General features: G+C 41.1%; 1 protein-coding gene across 1 annotated transcript in view; it reads left to right on the top strand.

Moving 5' to 3' along the window:
• arid1b (AT-rich interaction domain 1B) overlaps window positions 1–22114 on the top strand; it is a 229321-nt gene that overhangs the window by 143666 nt on the left and 63541 nt on the right. Inside the window, exon 5 of the mRNA XM_089003853.1 lies at window positions 6829–7108. Within this exon, the coding sequence (XP_088859979.1) occupies window positions 6829–7108 (280 nt within the window). The remainder of the gene's footprint in view (window positions 1–6828; window positions 7109–22114) is intronic.

Consider the following 22114-nt stretch of genomic DNA (forward strand, 5'->3'; position numbering starts at 1 on the left):
TATTCAGTGGGTCCTGGGATTTGAGTGACAATGACAAAAACCCTGGTACTGGAGATTACAAAATATATTAAAAATTAAATATCCATAATGGAAATAAAAGTGGAAAAACGGTGAGGTTTTGTTTACAAATTGTCTACAAACAACACACACACACACACACACACACATACACACACTAAGAAGCCCATTCGGCTTCATTTGCATGGCCTTTTATTTGGATTTTGCCTCAGACGACAGTTGTGTGTGAGGGCGGGGATGCGGGGGTGAGGGGGTGGGGGGTGAATAAACATTTTTATGTAATAGCCTTTCCCCTCAAGTCTCCACAGCACCGTAAAGATGGAAGGCAAAGCGTCTGGAGACGACAAATGTGTGCGTTGCTGCAATGAGCAGAGTTATCCCTCAGGCCTACCAAGCAGAGCTATCGGACTTAATTACAGTTCACATCATTATATTTACCCAGAGAACGGAAACAACGAATAAAGCTCACCTTTGTATGCACAAAGGTCTTATTTTCTTTAGGTATATTGAGTACCACGGTGTATATGTAATACTGTAATGTGCTTTTTACTTTTGATCCAGACAAAACAGGTCCTATGGATACATAAAAATAAATCAATATAAAGAGAAACTCTGGAAAAGTTCTCCTCAATCGCCGCAGTGGAAGGCACTGTCTTTTCCGTATATATTAATGCACACGTATTTGGACAATGTTGTAATAATTTTGCTTTTCCATTACAGTATAATTGATATGCAATCGATTGATCATTAAAAAAAATTAAACACACCGTATTTTCCAGTTTATAAGGCGCACCGGCGTATAAGGTGCACCTCCAATGAAAGGTGTATTTTCAAACTTTTTTAATATATGAGGTGCACCGGACAAAAAGGTGCACCTTCAATCAATGAAAAATGTTCTCCAAATATAATATTTAAATATTTAAAATGTTTCCAAATATAAGGCACATCACATCATCAGGCACTATAGTAGAGAGTAGAGAAAGGGTTATGGACTACTAACTACTTCTACAGGGGGATATAAATAAATAAAATCACAAATAAATAAATAAGTATATGAATAAATATATAAATAAAACTATGAGGAGTCTCAAAAGATATGTACCATATTTTCCAGATTATAAATCGCTCTGGAGTATAAATCCAGCCATGAAACACAGAATAATAGTCTTAATACCCTATTTTCCCATGTATGAGGCGCACCCAAAAGCGTTGAAGGACAACCATATTTTGTAAAATGGCTTCAAATGACTTCTACTGAGCGTATTTTAATAAGATTCCACCGCATATAGCTATATTTTACGTTTTAAGACTCGCGCTGAATATTCAGGAAGTCTTGTTTTTGAGTTGGTGACGAGTTCGTACGTGACGTCACTCAAGGAACGCCCCTAACCGGAAAAAAAGATGCATTGTAGCGGTTCTTCCATCACGTCAATGTATTTTGCTGTACTTGTTTGGTCTGGGGACCTCGTGTTGCACCCAAAATCCGCCAGAAGAGGGCGTCCAAGCTCCATATAAGGAATTTATCAGCCTGTGGAAATGGAGGTGGCCACAGGACGTCGCCATTTTGTGCCTCTTTTTCGGTGAGACGTTTCCCCCCGATGTTGCCTCAAAATGGCATGAAATAAATTATTTTATCGATTGCAAACATGTATACTTTCCTCTTAAGAACTATTTGAATCATAGTCATAACTGGATGTGTAACAAGAAAGCATATTCTCCAAATCTGAAGCCATTGTTTTGATTCTCCAGCAATGCAAGACGTCTTGGCGTGATGTCACGAACTGGGGGCGGGACTTTCTGAAAATGCCCAATTCACAGCTCAATTTTTTTGCAAATTTTGGACACTTTAAGTCATTTTTATTGGTGTTTTGCATTTGACTAAAAATATCATACTGCGTGTTTTGGGTATTTTAGATGCTATAAAACGTTTTTCTGATGTCAGATAAGAAACAAAAAAGTGACGTCAGTTGTCCTTTAAATATGATAACTTCTTGTTCTCCATCACTGATACACCGGAAAATACGGTACTCAATTACTAGACATAGAGATCTGTAATCCATCACTCTCCACATACTGGTACTTGCATGCACACATAGTCTCATCTGTCCCCCTTGGCTGCATCAGTAGCCATGCGTGTCTCACTGTGACAGCACAGCCACATCGTGCGTCTGTCTCACACAGATACGCACACACACACACATACACAAAGGCATTGTAGACAGGTGCCAATGCCAGCAAGGTGAAGGGTCACGAGCAACTGCCTCTCCAATGTTGTGTGAAATGTGCCGATGGAAGACTCGGGCCATTATATACACATTTTGTGTGTGTGGGAGGTTGGGGGGGGAGGGTGGGCTGATGGTAGCCATCTCAAAGTAACTTATTATCGCCTCAATATTTTTCTTATTATGACAATTACATGCTCCAGGAGTGAATTAAGCGGTACAGGACGCCAAAGCAGGAGAGGTTGACAGCTATTTGGAGACTCAATACACAGAGCAATTTGCAGCCGAGAGCCAAACAAATTGGATTTGGGCCACTTTGGATTGCGGCTGCCGATTGTGGGATGTTTGGATGCTACAACCGCATGTCTGTTTGGATGGTTAGCTGACTGGCTTGTGTGACTGCAGTACTCACAAAATTCTGTGGCCCGTGACATGGATCAAATGTAAAATACAGGAAGAGTGTGGGTAAGAAAACATGAAACTAAAGAAGCGTTGTATTATTATTATTTTTTTATGATAGTGTTTTACTATTATTATGGGCGTATACGAAATGGGTATTTATATAGTCGCAGGGTGTTAAGTTTTACCACCCTTTCATTGTATTAGCGCTGCTACTTTTTTGGTCTTGGGCCACACAGCTGTGCTTAAGTGTGTGTATTATCCAAACGAGCCTCTAAACAAATTACTGATAGGCATTTTACCGCCCTTAAACTGCCACTGAATAAAAGCTGGCAACAGCAGCACCCAATTAGGCGAAATGCAATTATTCTCGTCCATTCACGGAATGAACACATGGGTTAACAACCTAGCCGCTCAACACGCTAGCTCGTTGTTTGCGTCTTTGGAAAAACCATCGCTATGGACACGCTGGCTGTCATGGTAACCTGTGTTGTATAGAGCAGCATGCTGCTCATTGGAAAACTAGCTTCCAGTTCTGATTGGCTAGAACATGAAGTGGTGACAAGGGTGAGGCAGGAAAAATAAGTGTTTAGTAAAGCGAGATTAGTTGATGCCAGACTATTTGCTAGTAGAGCGGGTAGACACTTATCATGGCGACATGATGGGGAACAATAGCTTTGCGTTAACATTGCATTAACGACAACAAGCAGACACTAACCAACAAACACTTCTTTTGAAGGCCAAAAAAACAACATGGCTACATGAATGCACAAAAAATACTTCTTGGACTAAAAATACTACTTGTGTTGAATCACAGCCAATGAATAGGGGGACAGAGGGTCGGGGTAGCCGGAAGAATAAGCAAACTCTACAGAGGAGACACAGAAAGGCTAGAATGTATTTATTTATTTATTTATTTATTTATTTATTTATTTATTGGGTTGGTTAGTGAGGTAGCTAGCCAGTTCTTTAGATACATAGTCAGCTAGTTAGCTAGCTGGTTAGTTAGCTAGTTAGCCAGCTAGTAGGTGTATTGTAGGCACATTTATTTATTTATTTATTTGGTTGGTTAATGAGGTAGCTAGCTAGTTCTTCAGACACGCAGTTAGCTAGCTAGTTAGCCAGTAGGTTAACTATTGAGTGAGTTAGTTAGTTAGTTATTTACTTGTTTATTTATATGAAGGAACACTTTGGATACTAGCTATTTCTTTGTTTGTTTGGTTGCTAGCTAGTTAGGTAGCTAGGTAATAAATTAGCTAGTTAGTTAGTTCGTTATTCATTTTTTATGTGTTTATTTATGTATTTGTTTTTATGAATGAACAATTTGGATAGTAGCTATTATTTATATCTCCCCCTTCTTCTGTGTGGTGCGTCTAAATGCTCACTTCTCCCCTATTTCTCTTTCTTTCTGTGTGATGAAATATTAACAATTAGTTACTTAGGGCAGGATTGCTTTGTTGCATGATATTGTGTCACGGTTTAAAATGATAGACGATTGCGCGTGCAATCGCTGCCTTTTTTTCCGTTTTGTGAGAGGCGGAGCTCTTTCTCAATGTTAATCATGGAGGATTTTAGAACAACCTTTGCCGCATAGAAAGTGATGTGTACAGTGTAAAAAATGTGTCATATGACCAAAAAGAAAGTTGCAATTCTTGTTGCTCAATCATTTCAGGGACAGGGGTTACTACAGCGGGCATGTGGGTTCGTGTTGTACTCTGCAGTATGTTTGTGCATGTGTACAGTAAGCACGCAACCGTAGCAAGGATGATAAGAGAGAAGGGGAAACTCCGATTTTGTGCAAACAGGATGACAAACCGATGTTGGCCGCTGTCACCTTTGCGGGCACGTGTCTCAGATGTGATCCGACAGAAGGGTCGCTGAGCTTGTTTGTGGAGCGGGTGGCGTCAGCTGGCATCCACCCGCGACTCTTCCACTTTCCCCCTCAGCGAATACTCAGCAACAAACCGGGGTCACTCACAGGTGATTTCCTCCTCATTTTTGAGATACAGACCAGGCTCAGCCGGCAGTCGGAAAATGTGTGTGTGTTTCTAATGTCTGTGTGAATGATAGAAAGTGTATTTCGGGGCCAGCCGTCAAATTTCATCTCATCCAGGCTTCATTCACATTCCATCATTATTGCTCTTCTGTCGTGTTATTTTGGCAGTATTGATGAGGAATCCCTGCATCGAGATAAAAGCACGACGAATGCACACAGCCGTGCGCGCCCACACTTACACAGTATATTCCTGTATATCCCCAATATAATACCATATGTTCCAATTATTTCATATGCAGCATCTTTGGATTGTATTGGATAAGCCTTTATTGGGCTCGCAAGGGAGTAATGGACATATCACAGCAGCAAAGTGATGAAAGGAAGAAGTAGAAAAACAAAATACGGGACCTGCTGCAAAGGCAGCAACTCTCACAGCGCCATCTTGAATCAAAACAACAACAAAAAACCTAAATAGCAAATAGTGTTACACAACACAAAAGACACAGACAGTCCTTCAATCCTAAGCACTTTCTGCACCGTCTGTCGTGAGAAGCAGGCCTAGATGAAAGAGGAGAGGATCAAAGCGTCCTTTTCACCAGTGGCTCAGGGACATCATGGTGAAATATGCACGTTTGCTACAAGTTAAATGTTGAAAGCAAACATGAAGCTGTAGCATCCATTGACGAAAAGAGATTGTTTCACATCTCCTGTCCCACATTAATCCGCTTCACATACAAATGGCACTGATATCCCAAATCAAAAATGTTGCTGGCATATTCGCTGCTTGCTTCCAATGGCTTCCAATGGCTGTCAAGCAAGAAAACATTCTTATGATGGAGTTCTTCTTTTCTTTTCGGCTTTTTCCCCTCAGGGGTCGCCACAGCGAATCAATGTACTCCATCTATCCCGGTTTTGTGCATCCTCTTCTCTAACACCAGCTACCTTCATGTCCTCTTTGACCACATCCATAAACCTCCTCTTCGGTCTTCCTCTCGGTCTCCTGCCTGGCAGTTCAAGGCTCAGGATCCTTCTCCCGATTTGTCACTCTCTCTCCTCTGGACATGTCCAAAAAATATGAGTTGTCCCTCTAATGTACTCATTCCTGATCCTATCCAACCTGGTCACTCCCAAAGAAAACCTCAACATCTTCAGCTCTGCTACCTCCATCTCTGCTTCCTGTCTTTTCTTCAGTGGCACTGTCTCCAGTCCAAACATCATGGCTGGTCTCACCACTGTTTTATACACTTTTCCTTTCATCCAAGCTGAAACCCTCCTATCACACATCACACCTAACATTTTTCTCCAGCCGCTCCAGCCTGCCTGGACACACTTCTTCACCTCTTTTCCACACTCTCCATTGCTCTGGACAGTTGACCCCAAGTACTTAAAATCCTCCACCTTCTTTATCTCTTCTCCCTGTAGCATCACTCTTGCACTTGGATCCCTCTCATTCACACACATATACTCCGTCTTGCTGCGACTGATCTTCATTCCTCTCCTTTCCAGGGCATATCTCCACATGTCTAGTTCCTCGCCACCTGTTCCCTGTTCTCGCTACAGATCACAATGTCATCTGCAAACATCATGGTCCAAGGAGATTCTTGTCTAACATCGTCTGTCAGCCTGTCCACCACTATAGCAAACAAAAAGGGGCTCAGAGCTGACCCCTTGTGGAGTCCCACACACCAGTTATTCTTCTCTATATATGGAAAAGGTTTGAAAGATCACCATTCCTTGGTGGTGTGCCTTATACACCGGAAACTACAGTGAATCTCCATTTGTGAACATATCTTCTTTGACCAATGTCATCCCCTCGCTTGCAGAGTGCTAACTAGAGAAAGAGGGAGAGTACATGGCTACAGCTTTGTTATGCTAACAATAGAAAACGACTCCTTGTTTGCTGGACGATAAAAAACATTTGCCTGAAATTCAGGCGTCCCTGCTTTATTGTTGCTCTAGTGAAACTCACCGACTGTATAAACTGTTCATCTTATTTGTAAGAGTGACAAAACGGTAGCCATGTTTAAAAAAAAAAATGCTGAACATACTGTACCAGCCAGCACACTTCAGAGTTGGCTGATGGACATTCATTTTTAAAAAGTCCATGAATCGGCGATGCTGCGGATATTTACGACCATGCATTTTTATTTTCTTCATAGCCGTTTCACCGGCAGTTTTGTCTTTATTTTCCAGGATCTGTCTGGCTCCATTGATGACCTCCCCACGGGGACAGAAGCTGGTCTGGGGTCAGCTGTCAGCAGCAGCAGTAACCAAGGAGAGCAAGCAGGCGCCAGCACCCAGAGACAGTCACCTTTCTCTCCCCACGCCTCGCCACACCTTCAAAGCCAGAGGAGCGGACCTTCACCCTCCCCCGTGGGCTCACCTGCAGGCTCCACTCAGTCCCAACAGTCCCGTTCAGGTTCCGGGCCCATTTCTCCTGCCAGCGGTCCGACAGCTGGCGCCAACACACCTGGTAGGTCTCCCGAACTCACATTTCGGTCCAGTTAAAGTTCCTATTTGTGTCATGGCATGTTTGTGTGATCAATGCAAACTTGGCATGTACATGGAAAGATTTTATTCTCTCGAACAAAACCGAAGATGTCAAAAGACACCATTTTGTATCATATTAACACTTTTATGCACCCTCTACCTCCAGCAATCTCCAACTTTTTTGTCCAACGGACCAGTTTAATGTTAGGCAATGTTTTCATTTTTGCCTTGAAAGTGTAATGGATTAAAAACAAAATAATATGATATGGCCTGCATAAAAATTGTGGTATTTTTGAAATAGAAATGCATCAAGAAGGACGTACTGTTGACTGTTATGCTTTGCAAGGTGGTGGTGGTGCTGGTGGACCCCAAAAAAAGCAGGCAGGAGGGAGGAGCATGGTGTAAATAAACAAGTTTTATTAAATAAAGTCGGCAGGAACAAAATCTCAAAGAACAGTCATCAAAATGAAAAGGTCCAAGGTAGCAAACAAAACCATGAGTAAAACTGACAGGGTGAAACAAATAATTTCCCGACACGAACTGCCACTGATTAAATCGACCAACACCTGTGCAGTTCCAGCCGAAGCCTGACAATGTCACGAGTTGGTCGCAAACCGAAACGTGCTATACACAGATATAAGAGAAAATCCAATCATTTTTCAAAATAAAACATCATTCAGATTCAAATAAAAAATAAAATAGAAGTAATCTAAATACTTTATTCTTTCTGTGCTTCCCAATACCAAATGACTCACAAACTGGTATTCCCGGTGGTCGTGGACAACTGCTAACCCTAAAAAAACAGTTAAATGATCTGTAATGTAACTGATATATAAATTATTCAATGGTCGAAACAAAATCTATCTATCTATCTATCTATCTATCTATCTATCTATCTATCTATCTATCTATCTATCTATCTATCTATCTATCTATCTATCTATCTATCTATCTATCTATCTATCTATCTATCTATCTCTGTCTAGCTGTCTCTCTAGCTGTCTGTCTAGCTGTCTAACTATCTCTCTATCTCTTTATCTATCTCTATATCTATCTCTATATCTCTCCATCTCTATATCTCTCTATCTCTCCATCTAGCTAGGTAGCGGTGTAGCTATCTATCTACCTATTTAGTTATCTATCTAGCTATCTAGCTAGCAACATAGATATAGATATAGAGAGTTAGAGATATAGACATCGAGATATAGATATATATATATATAGACTTGGCTTCATCACAATGAAAGTGAATTTGAGGCGCGTGTGTCTGCGCGTGCATGCCATCCCAGCCTGGCCTCCCTCATCATCCTACCACCTCTCTGCCCCACTGAGCAGTTGAGCGACATATCGGGGTGCCTCGGAGCTGTCATTCAATGTGATGAGGCGGGGCAAAATGTCTTGAGCGTGATGCTGATGCCAGGCCTTCTCCTCCTCATCCTCTTCCTCCTCGCCAGAGTGATTGACACTAATGAAAACTGGGACAGTAGTTTTGCATGTGCACGCGCCAAGAATTGCGCTGAGAATCCCGAGTAAGGTGGCAAAGATGGGGAGTGAAACTAATTGTTGAGACATGAGTCATAAGAAAAGCTTTTTTTTTTCTCGTGCCAAATAAATAGTGATAAAGTGTGGAGCCGTGCGTAACATTTGGCACGATTTTCTTACGCTCACTTTAATTAGATCAATACTCAGCCAGCCTGGGAGAGACACACGGGAGAACTAATGTGGTTAGCACATATCTGATAACTAAAGTCTCCACGCTCTTAACTCTTCATCATAAGTTAAGACACTTTCATATATGCGCCCTTTGAAGTCGGCGCGACAAAGCGATAGAAAAAGGATCACAAGAGCAAGCGCACGCATAACGCCCTCTTCATTATTCAGTTTTATGAACAACAACGTCCACCAAATCAACAAAACATTAATAAGCGACTTAATTAGTGAGTAAAATAAATTGTTTTCGGCTGCATTACTGACTGAGCCTTCGCTTGTGGAAAAACTCATAACATATATTGTGGCTCCGTTTCACTGTGCTTTATTAATGTTTCTGCCATACAAGTGGTGGCGGTGACTCTGTTATGACGGATTATGCTTGTCAAATGAATATATATGGATATTTTGATTGACAGTGATACCTTAGCTTACGAACTTAATTGGTTCCCAGAAACTGTGTGTAAGGCAAAAAGTTCATCTGTCAAACATGTATTTCCAATAAGAAACCATTAAAAATGAGAATAATCCATTCTCAGGTCGCCATAAAACATAACTTTCATTAATAAGCCTAAAAACTACACCAAATATACCTTATTTTATGTATAATAAAATAAGTGCTATTGGATTGTAATAAAAGAAATACACTGTACTGGATAATAGTCGTTTTATTTACCTTTATGATGGTCGTTGATGTAGTTGCCTCTTGATGATACCCAAGTGAAGTTCAAATTGCCGTTTTCACGTTTATTATGTTTGTTAAAGTCATTATAAGTGCCTTGCATGCTGACTTTGACTTGACTTTGACTTGACTTTTGAAGTTGCCGTGCTTTCTCTGCGATAATACCCTCACTCACAATGTCCCCTGCTAGCTGATTTCCATTAATCCAAATCAACAAAATCAACCTCTTCTATTGCCTGAGACCATTGCTTAGGCAACACAGAAACACCCTTAGCCACATGTAGCAATGGTCTACTTAGCGTACTGGTACTGGGACGCTAAGTCACACAAACGCACACCTCGTTCGCGTTTTTCGATGATCTCCTTCTTCTGCTCGACCGTAATTTTCTTTTGTGTCCTCTTCGGCTTAACACCAGCCTGTGGTGGAGTCTTGATAACAAACCATGTCTGCACTCAAAGGAAGTGGGTGTGGAAAACTAGTCCTGGTGTACATCTCAGTCAACTTTAGAGTCCCACGTTGTCCCGAAGGAATGAAAAAGTGTAACATGGAGCGCCATTCCCGAATTTGTTTGGGTTTTGTTTTGTTTGTCGATAAAGTGCTGGACAGACCTCTGGCAATGTTTTTTTCACTTCCACGAAGGGGGAGCATTTGCTTTTTGTCCATGTTAGCGCTTTGATACAGCTTTAGCTATAAAATACAATTCAGTATGTATGCATTATATTGTATTTTATACAGCTGCCCCAATTTCAGGCTCAGATAATTCCAGACCCATTTAACTTAGAAATTAACTATGTTTTTCCTGATGGAAGATGAGAGTCTAGTGTTTCTTACACTGCATTGAATGTTTTTGTAGTCCTAAAACTCAATATTCTGTGTGTTTTGGAGTTTGAGTGAAAATGACAAAAACCCTGGCACTGGAGTGGATACATTTTTGCACATCATCTGGCAGTGAATGAGTTAAATAATGTTGCGACATTATCCAATCGCAAATAATTTAAAACGATAGTATTGAAGCATCAACATTGTTTAAACTGTCAAATTATTTTCTCAAGATATGATTGGTCATTTCAACCATTAGCTACAACGTACATCATAACTGGCCATTTATTTTCAAGGAAGGATGACATATCTTCCATTTTGAACGCATAACTTTCTCTTTTAATCACTCACGGTTGCCCTGTTTAGTCTCCCCTGGCTTTTAAGCAGCGGCGTGATGTTGTCATCTCTCTCTCTAAGCGCACTGACGTGAGACGCCACACGGCTGAGATCTCACAGGACGACCCGCGCCGGGGTGGCGGCGGTCAGAGAGCAATTTCATCATGTCATCCTTTCACCCGGCTGTCAAACACCTATGCACAATATATTTGAAAAATAACATAGAGGCCACACGTAGCGGCACACATGGTCGCACATACAAATCACTTTTCAATGCTTGCTTACCGGGATGTGACTGTGATAGAGGCGCGGTCAGTTAGGTGAGCATGTGGGAGACTGACATATTGCTAGGCTATCATATAGCCGTACACTTACACAAATCTATCAAAGCAGGCCTGTGATTCCCACATCTTTACCAGTCTCTCTCCATGAAGAAAATCCAATACTCTGGAACATTATCCGGCACTCGCCTTGCTCTTCCGAAGCCCAAAAGGCATACACCGGGCCAAATTGATTTTCCTGTTGTGCTCCATTTGTGACAGTTGAACAGAAATCACATTGCTCAATCGCTGTTCTCTTTATATCCATGTGCAAAAACAGGCCATATTTCTCCATCACACGCAAAAAAAAAAAACACTACTTCACTACGACTCGTGTCATTTGAGTCATTTTCCCCTTTCGGGAAACATTGATAAGACGACGTGAAGACATATGTCTCTCATCCAAATAAATGGAAAGTTGGAGTGGAGCAATCAGAATCAGAATCATCTTTATTGCCAAGTATGTAGAACACACAAGGAATTTGTTTCCGGTAGAACACACTGCACTAGTATCAATATCAAAAAATTGCTAAGTGGCACTATACAGTTCCATTTGGGCTACTGTTGAAAGAGTTCAAAGAGTTAATGGCTTGGGGAAAGAAGCTGTTTAAATGTCTGCTGGATTTGGTGTGCATGCATCGGTAGCGCCTGCCTGAGGGGAGTAGCTGGAAAAGGTGGTGGGCAGGGTGCGGAGGGTCCAGTAGGATATTTCCGCGCCCTAGTAATAAAGTCGGAATGCTTGAAAGGAGTCAAAACAGTCAAAGACCAGGCAAGTTGTTTCAATTCATCTTGTGCCAGCAATTTTTTTCACCAGATAAACTACATGAATTAAAATTAATTAAATACTTAGTTAAATAAATAAATAAATAAAGAAATACATGAAAACATATAAATAATAAATAATAAATAATAAATAATAAATGATAAATAATAAATAATAAATAATAGATAATAGATAATAAATAATAAATAAATAACAAATACATAACAAATAAATAATAAATAATAAATAATAAATAATAAATCAGCAATAATCAATAATCAGTTATCAGTCATCAATAATCAGTAATAAATAATCAGTAACACGTAACACGTACTTGATCATCAATCTTCGATCATAAATCATTGATAATAAGCATAATAATGAATTACTAATACTCAATACTTAATACTTAAATACATAATAAATAAGTAATACATAATAAATACATAATAAATACATAAATAAATAAGTAATAAATAAGCAATAAATACTTAATAAATAAGTAATAAATAAGTAATAAATAATAAATACATAACAAATAATAAATAATAAATAATAAATAATAAATCAGCAATAATTAATAATCAGTTATCAGTCATCAATAATCAGTAATAAATAATCAGTAACACGTAACACGTAATCGATCATCAATCTTCGATCATAGATCATTGATAATTAATAATCATAATAATGAATTACTAATACTCAATACTTAATACTTAAATGCATAATAAATAAGTAATACATAATAAATACATTAATACATAAGTAATAAATAAGCAATAAATACTTAATAAATAAGTAATAAATAATAAATAACTAGCAAATACATAACAAATAAATAACAAATAAATATTAATTATTTTTATTGTATTATATTATTATAATTAATTATTAATTACTAAATAAGTAATAAATGATAAATAAAGAATAAATAAATACATAATAAATACATCTTAAATACATAATAAATACATCTTAAATACATAATAAATAAAATATGACTAGTCTCAAAAGATATGTACCATATTTTCCAGATTATAAATCGCTCTGGAGTATAAATCCTTGCAACCATAAAAGACATAATAATAGAGTCTTATTACCGTATTTTCCGGTGTATAAGGTGCACCCATGAGCCATGATTTTCTTGAAAAGATGACCCTGCGCCTCATACGCAGTTGTGCCTTAACCTGTGAAGTCATATTGAGCTACTGTGACCAGCACAATATAAATTCGCTGACGAAGCTCTTCAGATGAAGAGCGAAATGTCCAACACCTTCAAAGAAGTACAAATGAAGGCTGAAAAAGACCTTTTCATCGACTGCTCAGACGACACATTGACTCATTTTTAAATGAGTGACTGACTCTTGACTATATATTCCTCCCGTTGTCACATATTGGCCTTGTATGATGTTATTTTTGAACATTTAAGAGTGGAAATGTTTCAATAGGAAACTATTCAGGCTGTAGTAAAGAAAAGAGATCAGTGGGATAAGAATATATAAGATGAAACCATCCGCTAGCTTAACACTAAGGTCCGACTTGTTTTCCATTCCATCTTCATCGCTTGTAATGCTGTCAAAAAAATACATTAGTATTCCAATTTATGATCATACGCCGCAGATATAAAGACTTTTTTACGGTGAATTTTCCGCGTTGACGTCAAAAGGTCAAGTGCAGACGCCGACGGGATCCAGCACAAATGAAAGCCGCATGCCCTAAGGTAGCCATTGTTGATAATGCCCTGGCTAAATGCTAAATGACTTCCCTGATCACAGAAAGAAACTCATTTGCAACGCTACAAAATATCCAAGTGGAAAACACGCCACGGGAAAGCTCATTCAAACTTATTTTTCCTCTGTTAAGGGGGCAAGTTATTACAAGAAGACTGTGGGAGAGAGGAGGGGGTTGAAATTTGATACGAAGTGCAGAACGGATTTTTTTTTCCCCCTTTGGTCGCACAAATCTAAAAGAAGCCTGCATGGGAACACGCCTGTGGCACTCCCTGTCCCTCTTTCGGCCTCGCATTAACTTTCAACATGCTCGCTCTGTCTTCTGTTCTCTCTTGTGTCTCACTTTCCCTCATATTCACCCCCTCGACGCGCTACTCCTCCCCTCACCCACTATGTGCTCGGATTTGCTGGGAGCATTGCCGTGGTGCTGGCCTCCCACCGAGGAACCAGAGCCAATTTGTGCATCCTCGTTCCCATCCTTCCTGTATTCCTTCATACCGCTCCTGCAGCTCTCTTTTCCCTCTTCTGTCCTTCTGTTTTATCTTCTTCCTCCCGTTCCCATCTGCACATTAAGCCTCCCACTCTTCCCTTTCGCCCACCTCTGTGCCTCTTTGACATAAAACCTGATACATTTTATCCACTCTCTTAAAAAGAAACATTTTTGTTTGTTTGTTTTAAGAAGCCATTTTGAAAAATTATTCCCTGACTTCATCCAAGAGGAATATTCAAATTGTAGCACAGTGCTCCATCGTACTCTCTCTCCAACATCTACTTCCCCGCTACATTTTTAGCTTAATCTGCACTTTTGTTTTACTTGCACTTGCTACTCAGCGCTGAAAAGTAATGAGGATCTCTGGAGAGTGAGAGCGCTTGTTTTGCGAGCCGCTGCAGGCCTGCACTCGTCCCCTGCAGGGGCTAGTTAAACTGGCATCAGCCCCTGGCTCGGACAGGCATTGGCTTCCACCCATTGAAAGCTAAACCCCCATTACTGAAGCCTCTTGTTTATTTTGCTCTCGACTATAAAGTCAAGAAGGAGATATCACCTTGTTGTGGGTGTTTTGGCCGATGAAGGTGAGTGTACATTTACAGCCTAATGGTTGCATTGAAGAGACAATGCTGAAGCAGCCCTTTCTCTCCTGAGTTCACTGTCGCGTCCTCATTTTTGGAAAAATGTCCCTAGCTGCCTCAGCAAGGGACGGATTATCACGACCCACATTAGTAACATTCGGGCGGGCACCCAGTCCAGCTGTGTGGTAAAATTACCTTATTTTCTGCACTATAAAGTGCCTCTAAAAGATTGCTCAAAAGTCGACAGGGTGCCGAAAATCCAATGCACTTTGTGTGTGTGTGTGTGTGTGTGTGTGTGTGTGTGTGTGTGTGTGTGTGTGTGTATATATATATATATATATATATATATATATATATATATATATATATATATATATATGTGTGTGTGTATATATATATATATATATATATATATATATATATATATATATATATATATATATATATATATATATATATATATATACATACACACACACACACACACACACACACACACACAACTGATATATAAAGGCCTTTGTGTGTGTGTGTATATATATATATATATATATATATATATATATATATATATATATATATATGTATATACACACACACACAACTGATATATAAAGGCCTTTGTCACAGCAGAATCTCATACATCAGGGATCCCAGACATCCACTATTTAGCGGGATTCCGCCAGTGATATTTTCTATTTTCATTTAAAAGTTCTTTTATTTCCAAATACAACCGCTAAAACATTTGTTTTGAAGGATGAGAGGATGATCACAATGCGTAGTGCTTAAGTCGGTATGCTTTTGTGTGTTTTGGTCGATGTCGGTTGGTTCCATTGACAATCAGGATCGCTCGGGATGGATGGATTTGCCTTTATTAGTCTCACAGTGGAGAAATTTACATTTTCACAGCAGCAAAGTGATGAAAGGAATGAAAGTAGAAAAACAAAATACATGGGCTGCTGGAAGCAAATATGCTCCCTTACCGCGCTTTTCGCCAGTAAACTTGCTCCTACTCAAAAACAATGAACTTTGTTTATTAATGCAGCATTATAGACATGAAAAAGGAGTATAGCTTTCAGTTCATAGCATCTAATAGACAGAAACATATGGTAAGTTTTATTGCATTTTTACAAAATTGATATATTGGAAATGACTTCTAAAGTATCTTAAATTGTAAAATATCTTCCGCTTCAGGGGGTCGTTGCCCCATGAACTCCAAAAAGGGGCTCTTTGACCCCCGGCTGATCTGGTTCATTTTCCTCTATTTTAATTTCCCTTGGCTGGGATCTGTGATCAATATAGCTGCTTTGGATTGTATTCCCTCTAGCGCGGCTCCATCTAGTCGATGCACCAAGCAACTGCAGTCAGTATTGAATCAGAATCAGAAAACCTTTATTCGTCCCACAATGGGGAAATTTGCAGTCCACAGCAGTAATTTGATCTTCTATTCTATAGGCATTGTGGTGTGCCACATATGAACAACATTTTTTTTGTCCTCTATTCATTGAAGGGTGAGCCTTATACTCTGAAGCGCCGTATAGTGGGGAAATAGAATAATAAAATCGCTTTTCGCAACCTTTTAAGCCTTGATCAGATTCAGTTTATTTTTTTTATCACCACACAGACATGCGTGTATTGCATGCCAAAAGTGGCCTAGGCATTGATTAATATCAAACTTTCCCTCATTGGCACATCGACACACATGATGTCACATACACTCATTTGCAAGCACATCCACACGTACTCATGCAATTACTCTGAAGCTTAATATTCGCTGAGCCCTGAAACAAAACAGAAATATGGCCACAAGTCCTCCCTCTTGGCTTTGAACTTAACAAGCTTTTGCGTTTGAAAATACTGACAAGAGAAAATAAAACTTCAAAGACTACATTCCCTCTCTTCAAAAGAAGACTCTCGGTTGCCTTGACGGTCCTTGCGGAAGAGGAATTTAAAATGTGTTTTGGGTTTTTACCGAGGAGGAGCATTATCTCCCCAAAATAAATGCAATGAACTTCCTTTACTTTTGGCTCTGTTACCTCAGTGTAGAAAAATGAGAGGGGGGGGGGGGGGCTCATGTTCACTAAGTGTTTTTTTTTGCTTCCATTACCGAATTTATTCCAGAATTGAAAAGTGTGACGTCGAGAACCATTCCAGAATTTGATCGGGTTTTGGTTTTTCTTGTGGGGGTGCCGATAAAGCGCTTGTCAGACCTCTGTCAATGTTTTTTTTTTTTTTCCCTTCCACGAGGAGGCAGCATTTGCCTTTTGTCCATGTTAGTGCTTTGTTACAACTTCAGCTGTTGTTAAAGCGCTATATAAATCAATATGTATGTATTGTATTTTGGACAGCCGCCCCCATTTCAAGCTCAAATATCTCCAGACCCATGTAATTTAGTAATTAACTCTTTTTTGTGATGAAAAAGGTTTCTATCGCTGCATTAAATGTTTATGTAATCCTCAAACTCAATATTCTGTGTATACAATTTGAGTGAAAATGACAAAAACCCTGGCACTGGAGTGGACACATTTATGCACATTGTCTGGCAGTGAAATGAGTTAATATTGATTATATTACTACTATTTAACTTATAGTAACAGTGAAACAAAAAAAATCTTCAACTCCAACACACTTGGAATATGTCATCTTTTCAAATGAAGATAACATTGACGATCTACTTATCAATAGCAACGGAAAAATAGTTGGAAATTTGTCCAGGCGTTAGTTTGAAGTCACCGTGTTGAATAAAGTTTGACAATCACCAATACTGTACATCATAGCTCGCAGCCAAAATATAAATACAAAATAAAAACAAGCAATTGAATAAACCGAACCTATCTTTGATTACATTTGAGCAAAGACACATGGGCTTTGAGATTGAATCGAGTGTGCCAGTATTTGCATGCAAACATGCATAGTTAGAATATATTCTCAGAGCGTGCCGAGATATGCAGGTCAGGTACAAATACGTGCAGTGAGTTTCCTACAATTGAATAAAAACAAGCTTTTAAATCACATGCACACACCCCTATGCAAAGCTCGGAGGACGGCCCTGCATGGAAGAAGGATTTCCATACAAATGATGATTATTATTATTTTGGTTCATATACAAGAAATGATATACTGCTGACATTTAGCTCTTCCTTTCTCTCCCAGCAGCACACGGTGAAGAACTGCGTGTCAGAGATTCCGTGTATGAATTATTAATGGTACAGATTAAGTGTGCCACGACTCACTGTGGAGCCTGTTTGTTTTATTTAAGCATAATTATTTAATGGCATTTCGGGTGAGGGGAAGGAGGGAGGACAGTGGGGTCGGGGAAGGGGTTGGCAGGGAGTGATAAGCTTTGTTTGGACACTAATTGGTAGTGAAATAATTACCAAGTGCTGGAAGCTTAACTGGATTCAGGCAGGGAGGGCCATGAAGCTTTATCAAACTTCCGCTACTCGTATCTGTTTACGATGTTACGTCGTCAATTTTGTGTTTCGGATTAGTTTCCATTTTCTGTTTGTTTTTTTGTTGTTGCTGTTGTCATCTCCCTTAATCGCTCTCACATAGACGCAAAAGCCACGTTGGTTGTTATTTCTTGTGTCATCTCGGGCCGAGATATTGCATCACTGTACCTTGCATAGTGGCGCGTGACACAATCTACTGCCACCATCATTCTGCTGTCCAGACAAACAGCTAAGCTAACACCTGGCATGCATCCCTGTGCGCATACACACACACACACATTCAACCATTTATCGTTGTTTTGCCCTAAACATCTAGCTTAGCTGCCAAGCTAAATACAGTAAAGTCTCGTTATATCGATATCGGTTATATCGATAGTACCGCTTATTACGATACTATTTCTATGCGCACAGGGAGAAAATGACATGCGCGCAGGGTTGGATATATCGATAGTCCCGGTTATATTGATATTTTTCGGACTCCCGAGAATATCGATATAACGAGACTTTACTGTATGTGCTATAATTGACTCAACAGAGACCAAAAGCTACCGGGACCAGTTACAATAATCCCTTGCCTCTTCGCGGTCCACCTATCGTGGTTTCAGTGCATCGCAATTTTTTTTTTCTTGGAAATAAACATTCAGAATTAAAAAAAATTCCGAATGACTCAGAATTTTTGTACATGGCTGTTGTCTGGTTGGTCCCCAGAGCTGAGGTCACCCAGTCACAGCACGATATCTCATGGTTTACAGCCATGTGGATTGGCTGTGCATCTTCTCAGCCCTGCCCACCAGTCCCCTCTGTGTTATCACGTTGGTTATTATTATTATATAGCTCTACTTCGTGCATTTTCGTCCATCGCGGGTGGTCCTGGTCCCCATTAAATGTGAAAAACGAGGGATCACTATATTTTGTGTGAAAACAAATTTTGTTTACCTTCAAGCTAACTAGCATTTTCTTGGGTCTCGAAATATAGATTGTGTTCCATTTGGATTCTAGGTCCAGGAACAACCTTTTCCATCTTGTGAGACTTTAATCTGATGGATTTTTGAACAGATGTCCAATTTTGTTCTTATGTTTCCAAGTCTTTTTCATCTCAACTCTCAACTCAAATATAGCACTTTCAAACCAAACAAAACACACAAAGAAGGTATTATGAAAACCCATGCGAATTCTCAGTTGTGGGCATTAGGGCCTGCAAGGCCTTCTCTGCTGGCCTAAAAATATCTGAATCACAGACAATAATTAATAATAATAATAATAATAATAATAATTTCAGCTTCCTTTCATTGCTGTTGCCCTGTTGTGCTGCTTCTAGATGGGTGTTTTGGTATTTAAGAATTTAACTAACCAATCACATATCAGCCATCATTTGTTACCAGGGTCAGAAATCTACTTGGACGCCTTCACAATCAGTTCTGCAGGCCCTGGAGCATTCGAGCTGTTCGAGCTTGTTCGAGCTGGCAACACCGGGCCTGCTGGAAGACGTGCGAAACATCAGAGGTTTTGCAAACTATGATTGGCTAGTCACTAGCCAATCATAGTATCAATGTGCCTCGACTGGGATCACCACCTTATCGTGGTGAGGCACTTTGCGCGTCTCCGTGACCCCGAGAGCTATGTCGGCTGGAGTCTTGTACTCCTGGCAGGGTCACCCAAGCCGAACAGGTCGGAGGGTAGAGGCCAGACAAAGAGTGATCCCAAATCCGCACCCGGGGGTAGGCGTAGGCGGAGTCCAACAGATCGGACCACCGGCAGCCCCTTGCAACCGCACTCACCTGAAGGTCGTCTCGAGTCTTCACTCTTGCCACTGGAATACAGTGGGTGCGGCCAAGTATGTGGGGGAAGGAATTGCGCGCCCCGTCCCTCACACTAAATCCACTAGTAGCGCAGGTTTCAGCTTCCACCATATAAGTCCACTGGCGATAGGATAAAGTGACGGGGGCAGGTCATGGATGTGACTGGAAGCTTCTAGCTTGATTCCTACACAGGGGCGGTACAGGATTGATGGTCGTTGCGAAGATGGGATGGAGCAACATTATCCTTCGGCAGCATCCTGTGCGTCTGAGCAGCCCTATTCAGGGTCCGCACTGCTCACCCCTTATAGGGGAAGGGTCTAGAAAAGGTGACCTAAACATTGCTTGTTCCACCACACCTGGGTGGCCCACCGCAGCCACCAAGGCATCCCCCCTCTGCGGTCGAAAACGAAATATAATCAAACCCATGACTATGAACCTGGCTTCCTGGAATGTTCGCACCCTCCTCGATGCTCGAGACGGGATGGAGAGACCTCGGAGACGAACTGCCCTCATCGCACATGAGCTGAGAAGGTACAACATCGATATTGGCGCACTCAGTGAGACTCGGTTCTCAGGCGAGGATTCACTCACAGAAGTTGGTGAAGGTTACACCTTCTTCTGGAAGGGTCTCCCAGAGAATGAGCGAAGACTCCATGGAGTTGGCTTTGCTGTGAAAAGCAGCTTACTCAGTAACATCCCTGAGTCCCCCCAAGGCATCAGTGAACGGCTTATGACCTGGCGTATTCCCCTGGTAAAAGGTCGCTTCGCAACTTTAATCAGCGCCTATGCTCCCACCTTGGATGCTGACGATAACACCAAAGATGCCTTCTACGAGTCCCTGGATGCTACCATATCCAAAATCCCTGCCTCTGATAAACTTGTTCTGATGGGTGACTTCAATGCCCGAGTAGGTACTGATGCCAGGCTCTGGAAACAAGTAATCGGAAGGCACGGGACGGGGAAAATAAACAGCAATGGCCTCCGACTCCTCACTCTGTGCTCTGAGCATCAGTTGATTGTAACTAACACCATCTTTCAACTGAAAAAGAAATACATCACATCATGGATGCACCCCAGGTCCAAACATTGGCACTTACTGGACTACATCATCACAAGGCAACGGGACCAAAATGATGTCTGCATCACGCGGGCCATGCGTGGGGCTGAATGCTGGACTGATCATCGACTGATCAAGTCCAGGCTCAAGCTGAGAATTCGACCTCCTCATAAGAAACAGCAACCCCAAAGGCGTCTTAACACCAGGGCCCTGGAGTCCCCAGAATGTGCAGCCAGCTACCGCCACAAGCTGGCAGAGGGACTTGCCAGCCTGGACAACGACACCAGTAACGGTGACCTTGATGTTGAAAGCAGGTGGAAAAAATTGAGGACAACAATTCATCAAGCTGCCTCTGAGACCATCGGCTTCACTCAGAAACGTCATCAAGACTGGTTCGATAACAGCTCAGCTGCCATACAGGAGCTTCTGGAAGCCAAGCGCAAAGCCCATACCACACTTCTCTCCAACCCTCATTCTCCACTTCTCCTCTCTCACTACAAGGCCATCCGTGGTGAAACACAGAAACAGCTGAGGATGATGGAGAACAAGTGGTGGCTCAGCAAGGCCCAAGAAATCCAGAGGCATGCAGACAACAACAACACACACGCCTTCTATGATGCTGTAAAATCCCTGCACGGCCCACGAAGACAACACATTGTCCCAGTTAAATCTGCAGACGGTTCTGTACTACTGAAGGACAAACAGCTAATACTTGAGCGCTGGGCAGAGCACTTTGACTCCCTGCTCAACCAAGTAAACCCTTCAGACACATCTGTCCTTGACTCCCTCCCAGAGCTTCCATCAGTTCCCTCCCTTGATGAACCTCCTCAGTTCACAGAGGTCCTCTCTGCAATCCGGAGCCTTAAAAACAACAAAAGCCCTGGCCCTGATGGACTTCCAGCTGAGGTCTTCAAGAGCGGCGGTTACCTCCTGACACGGAAGCTTTACCACCTCATCTGCAACATCTGGCAAAACGGGACACTTCCTCAGGAATGGAAAGACAGCAACATCGTCACCATTTACAAAAGGAAGGGGGACAAGTCAGTCTGCGGCAACAGCCGTGGCATCTCCCTACTTTCTGTTGCTGGCAAGATTCTTGCAAAAGTAATGCTGTTCCGTCTTACATCGCACATTACCGAAGACATCCTCCCAGAGACACAATGCGGCTTCAGGAAGGATCGAAGCACTCTGGACATGATCTTCGCTGCGCGCCAAGTTCAGGAGAAATGCAAGGAACAAAACAAGGACCTCT

This window comes from Hippocampus bargibanti, linkage group LG09 (assembly GCF_051943395.1).
Source record: "Hippocampus bargibanti isolate YZ-2025 linkage group LG09, ASM5194339v1, whole genome shotgun sequence".
Classification (NCBI taxonomy): Eukaryota; Metazoa; Chordata; class Actinopteri; order Syngnathiformes; family Syngnathidae; genus Hippocampus; species Hippocampus bargibanti.